Consider the following 9,538-nt stretch of genomic DNA (forward strand, 5'->3'; position numbering starts at 1 on the left):
AGTGCCATGTGATTTTAAAGGGCCGTATAAATGCCTGGACATACATTGAAACCAGTGATAAGAAGTTCAACACAGGAGCACTGTTTCAACATGTTTCTTTATTGAAACAAATACATTTCAACAGAAGGCCATTCGCCTTCTTTGTTTTCCAGTCCACGCATAAAGTCAGTTATCTTCTGAGAACATTATATTGATATTTTGTCAAACATCTTAAAACATTGCTGTTAAAAAACAGACCAAATAAGGCAAAACAAACTTAAAACATATATTGCACAAAAATCCAAATCACTTAATAAAAGCTTTCAATGATTATTTCATTCTCTGCCTTAGTGCAAACACACCTATATTATTTATTTACTGTAAAAAAGCTTAAGCAACAAAGGCAAGATATTATGCTATATTTATATATATTTATTATAATCCCTTGTAAATCCATTGGCACGTGCATGATAGAAATGTGCAAAAGGAAACCTGTTCTTTTGTATACTTTTATATGGTCTAAAAGAATGTAATTATAATTCATATCATCATATTTGTGTCTTCACACTTGTCCTTAACAGCTGCCAGAGCAAGTACAATGCCATACATCTCTTCATTGTTGTATCTAATACTGGACGGTCAATGAACATTCCTTTGGGCTCAACCCAGTATGACATTAGATGAGATGTTAAGTGCTGCCCTGTTGCATCATATGTAGATAATTTATCACAGGTACAAAATAATATCACAACTTCAATATTAAACTCTGAGTACCTCTGGCGCCAAATGTTATTTTTCAGAAACAAAATCATGAGGTATCTTGACAAATCAAGGGAGAATTTCATTTAGTAAAAATAATAGTAAAGTTTGAATACTGAGTGGTATACACACATTAAACAGCAAATTCAGTCCAGTTTAAAAATGAGCCTTTTTACATGGGTTGTCAGATGTTTGGCAGCCCATATTTGGAAACTTCACCTGAACTCGAAAAAGCATCCCGTCTGCACACATACATAACTTGTACCGCTCCAGACCCTCATCAAAATACACATGTCCAGCAGAGTTTGGGATTCGAGTGGCATTGAACATGACAGATCCATTGAGTACAATACTGTTCTCCTGCAAAGAGAAAGGAAAGTAATATTGACATGTTTGCATTTTATATCATGTAAACATTTCATTGAAAAAACTAAAATAAATATTTGATTTGGACAAGTGTAATTCATTTTTGAGAACACAGTTGGGTAATGTTTGAGAAATATTTTAGAAGATAATGCCTATACAACCAAAGATCCCTGTCTAATAAAAACATAAAAAGTTTTTATGCAACATTCAACCTGTACCAACACAAATAAATAATATTTGCAAATGTATGGGAAAAACATAACCAGCAAAGTTACCTTTACATGTTCTTTTCCGAGCAGTGTTGTAGAGGGAATATGTTAAGATCTACAACTTCAATCATTTGACAGAATATTTCATGGCCCTATCATGACTGTTGCTTCAAAATGTTTTAATTAAAAGATTGTTTTGTGGTTGTGTTTTGAAGGATTGCATACTCACAGCTCTAAGCTCAATGCCTCCACCCATTTTAAACTCCACGGTGCGTCCCATGATGTTCACTCCCTCATTACCGCGAATTATTGCCTTTCCGTCCCCTTTGATGTTCAGGTCAGAGGACGCGCTGCTGGTGATCTGTACCAGACATAAAGAAACTGATTGGGAGATAGCAGATGGCCTTATGTTGCCTAATATTAAAGAGTGTTGAATTTAAAAACAACACTATCCTGTAGGACAAAGGTCTGGAAATATTATATTACACTAAGCAGGTGTAATGTTATGGTCACTTATAAATGAAGTGAGCTAGATAACCTCTTCTTTGTTGCATCCTGTTAGTTGGTGGGATATTGACACCATGAAAATGTTGACCTGCTTTAACCTTTTGATCTCCAAACCTGCAGCTAAAACTAGTATTCAAACTTGATATTCGTTTGCACATCCATTAAACAGAGTGGTCTGTTGTCTAATTTAACAGACTGTAGTTTTGTTCAGGTGAATTTAGTGTCTAGAAGAAATATGTCTGAATAGTCAAGGATGCATTTTTACACCTTTGAATATTAGTGACATACCCTCTCTGTGGAGGCCTTTTTGACGCTGAGGACCTTAACTCCTTTGGGCAGGTTGAACTCATGATTTTCAAAGTCAGTGCTGAAAAATGTGTTTTGTGTCCGTGGATCTGTGAATGAAATTCCAATGTCACTGACAACCGAGGTCTTGTCCTTCTCTACACTCAGCTTTGTAGTTCCTTGTTGAAATACAACCTGAGAAGATAAAACAAAATAACTGAATAATATTAAAACTGAGGATCTAAGCATATTAAATCTTACTGTATATGTTTGAAAATCCTTACGGGGTTGTTGTTGCCAACAATCACCAAATCCTTGTCTTTGCGGCCTCCTATTGTGCTCTTGTGCAGTGGGTGAACAATGCCCATGTCAGCTTTTTGTTTGAATCGAAGGAGACCAGACTCGTGAAACTCCATACTGTCACAACCGTTTGGACCAATTCGAATCACAGTCCATATCACCAGCGTTATCTAGGGTAGAAAATTATAGCTTTTTAAATACACACAACATACTTTAATTCTATGTTTCTACGTGCTACTTCGACACCTAATAAAACCTACTGATCAAGGTGAAAACATTTAAAGTTGGAATAATTTTTGCTTGACATTTTAAAGGTGAACTATGTAACTTTTTGATAAGAGGTTTGCTAACTACTTGTTTCCATGGAGGTGCTATTTCTGTTCCTGAATTTTTGCACAGTATGGAACTTATTTATCTATCTTACTGTGTGCAGGGCCGCATCTCCACAGATCTGGCTTGATGGTCTCATCTGCTTGTCTCCATGGAGATAGATAAGTGTAATGCCATACTGTGTAACATTCCAGCTGAAGCAGTATCAGCTCCGTGGAGACAAGCAGGTGATGGACCCTTCAGCAAAAAAAATACATAGTGGACCATTAATTTGACATGACCTGTGTGCAAAGTAATTAAAAGTAAAATTGAAGTAGTATATAAGTGAATAAAGAATATTGGTTTGACACATCTTAGACTCAATTGACTTTTTGTGCGTTAAATACTCACAATAAGGTTTATTAAGGCGAGGAGGAAGAGCAGAACGATGATGCAGACAGCCATGTTTCCTTTACGTCCTCTTAGTCCGGTTTTATGAAGGCGTTCTTCTTCAATGGGGATGTATCCTGCTTTGAAGTTACTGTTGTGCTCCTTGTTCACGTTGCGCCTTTCTATGGCCTTCTCCCGCATGGACTTCTTCATGGGCCCATTTGAACTTTCCTAAAACATAACAACAATAGATTTATAATAAAATTGGACATTTGAACATGTAGCTGTTATAGAAAAGAGATAGTAAATACAATAAAAGGAAGCTGAGGTTATTACTGGAGGCCTAAAAGGAGACCAAAAGGGTGAATTAAGTGTGTAAGATAAAGAGAATATTGTGAGAGTACACTTCAAAGTATACTGGGTAGATTGAGATATAGTGAATGTATGGAACAGCTGAAAGGAAATAAACTAAATGACAAAACATAGTTACAATTGAAATCACTGTATTACGGACAGGAAGACATCAATTGGCATTAGGCGATGTAAAACTATACATGCTACTGTCAATGAATAATGCTAATAATCAATATGTAGATCATATAAGGTATTGACCTGAGCAGTCTGTGTGGTCCCTCTGAGCTGTACTGGAATGTAACTGTGTTAAATGCCCCCAGCCTGCCTGTCTGTGCCATAACTAAAAATAAACTGCACTCCTTTAGCATGAGACAGAAATACAACATAAAATCAGAGCGCACGTCTGCTTATATTTTGGTAAATTAGTTTTATTTTTCCTTCAGTGTAAGATAAATTGTCAAGTAGACAACAAACGCAATGCCTTTTTATTTTTATTCTACCTCCATGCAACTGCATAACGGAGGCCAGTGTTTATTACCCAGGCATTACCAGAGGGAAATCTAGCTTTATACAGTGAAATGTACAATACTAGCCGTATGCGTTAGCCATTGTATATAAAATGTAGCTAAAGCAGACGACAATAACCCAGATATAAATGAAATAATACGAGAAATATTGTAAATAACGGACCTGTTCCGACGCCATGTTGACCCTCCCTCTCCCGCAGCGAGTGACAGGACGATACCACCCTGCGCCTTTACGGGGTTATTCAAGAATACACCACATTATTGTCCTATTTTTGATTAAAATAACAGACAAATGTACATTATTTAATCTGGGTTGGTATTAAACGGTTTATAGCTCTACTCTGTGTAATTACGGCATTATAAACAGCTAGTAAGAAAGTTATAATAGTACGGTCCAAGATAATTTATAACCAATGACGGCAGGCTCCTAAAATAGTAAAACAAGTTCATTCATATTTTCCATACGTAAACTGACCACAAGAGACCCTTAAAAGTAGTTTGTTAAAATTGTATTTTCTTTACATAAGATGTAGCCTACACTGCTGAGATAACTGGACAGGGCTTTTTCACTCAGCCCATAACTACACCGAACTTTTTTCTCAATCACCCATGAAAGACTCTATGAAATGAGAGTTGCAATTGCATGTTTCGTTTCAATAACGTTTTTGTTCAAGAGTAGCCATAGATTTATTAAAAACGTTGGTTGATGGGGCAAATGCGTTGATTTATGTCTCAGGAGTACTTAAAATCCCAGATTTCGAGTTATTCCCTTCTGCTTACTTCTGTAATGTTTAGCCATGATTTCTACGCACATTCCAACTGTAGTTGAAACTATCCATTGTGGAAACATCATATGTGCTACAGGACCACAGGTTCAGACTGTTTGGTGTCTATTACCAGTGTGACATTACAATTACATCCCCGGACGAAAGCTGCAGAATACGGACTAACATCAGTGAAGACAGTCAGCGGCCCTTCAATACAAACCACAGCTCATATCAGCAGGCCTCTTGTTTTGGTTGCCACAACTGAGGCGGTGCTTGGAGTAAAAGGGACTGGTGGAGAAACTTATCAGGACAGGATTTTTTTAGTGTCCCTCTCTCTCGCTTAAGCCCTTGCAAGCATTTTAACCTTAATAGGGTTAAGCTGCTGTTTTGTTTTTGTTTTTGTTTTTTTGTTTATCTTGGAGGGCAATGTCTGACACTTTGAGGAGACTGACAAACACCTCTTCATTCAGTGTGTTACAGGACAAGCTCGAAACCTGGCACAGCGACTACCACGTAAGTTCATCATTAATTAATTATCAGCGACCTAAATCTGACAAGGCCACTTCTGCAGGTTGTGCTTTTATGCTAACAGTGGATGGTGTGTTAACAATGAATAGCCTTGGCTAATGCTGCTGTAATTTGTGATTGTTTACGACATGGGTTTACGTGTTAGCATGAAAATTGTTGCACAACCCTAACAGCATTGGAGTTGATTATATTTCTCAGTATATGTTTTAAGTGAGGCATTTTATATACGACTTATGGATTTAACGTTAAAATATTATAGTGAAGGAATGTTTCATTAGCCTTGATTTTAGCTCAAGTTTGGTTACCATGGACGCCAGTCGCCGTGACTACCGTCTGACCATTCCAAAGATATGTTACTGCAGCGCGAGGATGGTTCAAGTCCTTTCACTTCCTGTTTGGTTTGCTCAAGATGCCGCAACGGATTCTGCTGCCAAAGTCCTATTATCAACGGATTTTACAATCACTGTGATAACATTTTTAATTAACATTATGCCTATTTATTTCAACTAAACACAATGGAGGGTTTTTGTGGATATGGAAATATTAAAGGGCTTCCAATATATCTATTTTCACCTCATTTCATTAATTGTCAAGGATATCTCCTATTCACCGTCCTGATTATATTTTGCCTTTAGACCCTCTCCTGTGACCAGAATTTGAACCGATGCTGTGAGCTGATTGAGCTCACCGCTAAAATTCAAAGCCAACTCTTTGCTATTCTCAACCAGACAGCTACGGAAGGTACAAACTATAAACTATACAGAAGAAAGTGCTACAAAATATTGGTCAAACTGAATTAATAGTTGTTGTTTTTCAGGTGGACAATATGGTGGAGTGGACACCCTCAAATCACGTCTTCTGCCATGGCTTGGAAGCTGTTTTTCTATGGCAAAACCATCAGTTTCTGATGACACTAGTCTACAGCTTATGCAGGTGTATATATATATATATATATATATATATATATATATATATATATATATATATATATATATATATATATATATATATATATATAAACACCACATGACACAACAGATAAATAATTTACATGTCTTGTATTATTCCTAGGACTCAATGGAGAAAGACAGGAAACTCCGGGAGCTTTCTTTGTGCCATGACAGTGACATGCAAAAGATGGAGGCTCAGTTGTGCTCCACACGAATACAATTAGACTCAGTTAGAGTGGAGTAAGTTGAACAAATATTGTCTTAACTTTAATTATCCTTGATGTCATGTATTTAAATTTGTTATTCTTCTCAGGACATGAAACAACATTGTGAACTGCCTGTAATAATGAATGAACTTGTGTTCTACTGTAAATATAGCACATGTTTATAACACATGTTTCTTTATATGCTTTGAAAAACATTTCAACATTTTTTGGGAAATTTCAACACTGTATATGTGCATTGTTTAGACCTGAATAAGAAAACCAATCAGAGGAAATTTACTTGCAGTTACAGTGACTGACCACTGAATTGATCTCAATGGAGTATGGCAGCAGAGAGCACTCCAGAGGCTGATACCCAGCTCCACCACATAAACCAATGCATTAAAGACAAAGTTATGTTTTACTAGCTGTCCACTGCAGTGACCGCTATGCACCAGAGGGTTAATTAATTAATTTATTTTGTCATAGATTGGCTGAAGCACAAAATGAACTGGATGACACTAAAAACAAGTCTGCAACCACTTTACTGGCAACAGAAGATGAGATTATACAACTCAGAGCAGAGTGAGCAGATATGACTTTTGAATATTGATACAGTTGGTTAATGGGTAATATTTTATTAATATTTGCGTGACTTTTTACAGCTTGCGTGCGGCACGCGATGAAGTGGAGATCTATAAGAGGAAGCTGAGCGCCATTGATGACTATGAGAGACAGATACATTTACTTAGGGATGAAGTGTCTTACCTCACCAAAGAGAAGGCCCTACTGCAGGAAAGGTACTTTAAAATAAACAATCAAATTATATCAGGGCAGTTAAATGGGACAAATAAAACAAAATCACAATGTAACCCTTTTAAATGTTAATAACAACACGGTATTGGTTATCATTTAATTTTTGTTTTCATCCACATTTTCTACCATCCATGTGCAGCTGCAATAAAAATATAAATATATGTTATATTTCAAATGTCTTACACAGGTTGGTCCGGAGCCGCTCCCCCAGTCCTCTGCCCAGGCTGAGCCGCACATCTAGTCCCATTCGGAGTGAGTCTCCGACCCGGGCTCAGCTTACTCACTCATCTCGACACGCTCGCCTTGTCTCTCGCTTCAGTGACCTCTATGCCGTGGAGAGACTGGAGGCACAGACTATACTGCGACGCTATGTGGATGATTTAGATATGGTCCAAAAAATCATCTTCATTGCTGCTGTGGTATGACTCTTGTTATTAAGCAGTCTTCAGAGTTTGTGAACAAATAAAAGAACTGTGGTAAAGGTCATACCCTTAGGCACTGTCGGCAGCTATGATGTGCCTGATTGGTTTATTGTCTGATGAACCATCTTGTGTGTAGGAATCCTTCAGAGTAGCGAAGCTGGCGTATTGTCAGTTCAAACTGCGAGTGAGAAAGACTCTGGCTTCAACTCACTTTGGTCCTGAGAGTCTGGAGGATGCAGCTGTCGACTACATCGTCCGAAATCTTGACTTATATGACGTACAAGCCAGCGTGAATGTATGCCCAACATCACATTGACATTTAAACAATCATGTTATAATATTTCATTGGTTTTGTTTTATTGTTCAGGATGTGATCAATGCCATGAATGTGAATCCTCGCATCTCGTTCCCTCCAGAGACAGACTTTGTGCTCATCAGTACTCTGATCAGAGAGACCTGCAGAGCGGCCTTTGCCATGCAGACACTGGAGCCACCTCTTGAATTAGCCTTCGCGAGTGACGGGGAACTGTACAATGAATTCAGGTTGGTGTAGACAAGGGATCTCAAGCTGAGGTCCAAGTACCTCAGAAAAAGTATTTATTTGCTAACTACTTCATTTTTTCACTACATTATTTGCTCAGTCCTGGTTAAGGCATAGTTAAGATTTAGTCAGGACCATGTTAGAGATGACCCATAGTAACCCATAATTTGTAATTGGCTTAGTCCTGGTTTAAAGAGTTTAATCAGGTTAATAGTGGTTTGGTTTAAGCTTTTAATTTCTAACCAGTAGATAGGAGCACTAACGCATTTCCCCATCACTAGTTTGTAGCAATGGATAAATTGTCACAGAACCACAAAAAATACAAAATAAAAACAACATAATAATAATATATACATAAAAAGGATTAACACTGTTGACAAAATAACTTAACTTAAAAATCTACATTAGGTATCGTCGCAGCTATGACTCTGAGTTTTCTGCTCCTCTGGTCCTGTACCATGTGTGGCCAGCGTTAATGGAAGGAAACATTGTACTAGTGAAGGGTGAAGCTGTTACTCGCAGAGGTGCTATGGTAAGAATTATACCTTTCCATAATTTATTTTAGTTGACATTTACTTATTGTATGCTTTGTAATTGTATTGTTTCAGTGGACTAGAAGCCGCAGCAGGAGTAGGAGTGCCAGCCCAGTACGCTCTAGATCTCTCAGTCCATCTCGCAGCCTTGTAAGTTTCAGAAATATCTATTAGTCCAAAAAAAAAACAAACAAACAAACAAACATGTTTTAAGTACATGGAAATGAACCTCAAATGTATTGCTTTCTAAATGCACACCAAATGACCAAAGGGTATGTAACTGAAATATACCAGGAATACAGTAGTGGTCAAATTTACTTTAACTAAAGCCTAAACAATAAAATTACATAAAATGTCTGTTTATAGGCATATTACAGCCGAACGAGCCTCTCTCCTGGACAACTAAGATCTAGCCACTTGTGATCACCAACCTCTCCATTCTGCTGTATGGAGTATTACCAAAGCACAAACAAATAAAGTGGTATTTTGGTTCTTGTGCGTTAAATTTTATACCAAAATTGCAGCATGTTTGTCACAGCTCCCCAAAACATGGCAGCTAAGAGAGAGTTGTTTTTTTTGTTGTTTTTTTTTACATTTATCTGTGTTTGTTGTAAGATGCGCAGTGTTTGATTGAGTTTTTAGTTTGGTGTTATCATTCCTGCACAGTAGCACTTTTAGTAGCATTAAACACATACCTTAGTAGCATTAAACACATATTTTCATCTTTACAAACCTTACAAACCTGTTATAGTCCTTAGTATGCAGCTTGTATAGCGTTAAATGGTGCTAAGAT

At 37.3% G+C, this 9,538-nt stretch overlaps 2 protein-coding genes across 2 annotated transcripts; one reads left to right on the forward strand and one right to left on the reverse strand.

Moving 5' to 3' along the window:
• Nucleotides 1–83: 83 nt before the first annotated feature.
• On the reverse strand, nt 84–4,192 carry sgcb (sarcoglycan, beta (dystrophin-associated glycoprotein)). Its single transcript, XM_033965652.2, has 6 exons — nt 4,149–4,192; nt 3,126–3,335; nt 2,390–2,575; nt 2,109–2,300; nt 1,543–1,674; nt 84–1,098 (listed from the first exon to the last, which is right to left on the reverse strand). The coding sequence occupies exons 1-6, from the start codon at nt 4,161–4,163 to the stop codon at nt 895–897; spliced, it is 939 nt and encodes a 312-aa protein (XP_033821543.1). The 5' UTR covers nt 4,164–4,192; the 3' UTR covers nt 84–894.
• An 800-nt stretch (nt 4,193–4,992) lies between these two features.
• spata18 (spermatogenesis associated 18) lies at nt 4,993–9,303 on the forward strand. Its single transcript, XM_033965518.2, has 13 exons — nt 4,993–5,043; nt 5,175–5,265; nt 5,916–6,021; nt 6,098–6,213; nt 6,352–6,470; nt 6,923–7,018; nt 7,099–7,233; nt 7,437–7,668; nt 7,808–7,966; nt 8,039–8,214; nt 8,621–8,744; nt 8,821–8,895; nt 9,112–9,303. The coding sequence occupies exons 2-13, from the start codon at nt 5,179–5,181 to the stop codon at nt 9,166–9,168; spliced, it is 1,482 nt and encodes a 493-aa protein (XP_033821409.1). The 5' UTR covers nt 4,993–5,043; nt 5,175–5,178; the 3' UTR covers nt 9,169–9,303.
• Nucleotides 9,304–9,538: the final 235 nt, after the last annotated feature.

Source organism: Periophthalmus magnuspinnatus, chromosome 4 (genome assembly GCF_009829125.3).
Source record: "Periophthalmus magnuspinnatus isolate fPerMag1 chromosome 4, fPerMag1.2.pri, whole genome shotgun sequence".
Classification (NCBI taxonomy): domain Eukaryota; kingdom Metazoa; phylum Chordata; class Actinopteri; order Gobiiformes; family Gobiidae; genus Periophthalmus; species Periophthalmus magnuspinnatus.

Coding starts and splice junctions, on each gene's coding strand:
- sgcb (XM_033965652.2), bottom strand. Junction 2,301..2,389: donor TTGTTGGCAACAACAACCCC/GTAAGGATTTTC, acceptor TTATCTTCTCAG/GTTGTATTTCAACAAGGAAC. Junction 1,675..2,108: donor AAAAGGCCTCCACAGAGAGG/GTATGTCACTAA, acceptor TGTCTGGTACAG/ATCACCAGCAGCGCGTCCTC.
- spata18 (XM_033965518.2), top strand. CDS start 5,179: ATGTCTGACACTTTGAGGAGACTGACAAACACCTCTTCATTCAGTGTG. Junction 7,967..8,038: donor ACGTACAAGCCAGCGTGAAT/GTATGCCCAACA, acceptor TTTATTGTTCAG/GATGTGATCAATGCCATGAA. Junction 8,896..9,111: donor TCAGTCCATCTCGCAGCCTT/GTAAGTTTCAGA, acceptor GTCTGTTTATAG/GCATATTACAGCCGAACGAG.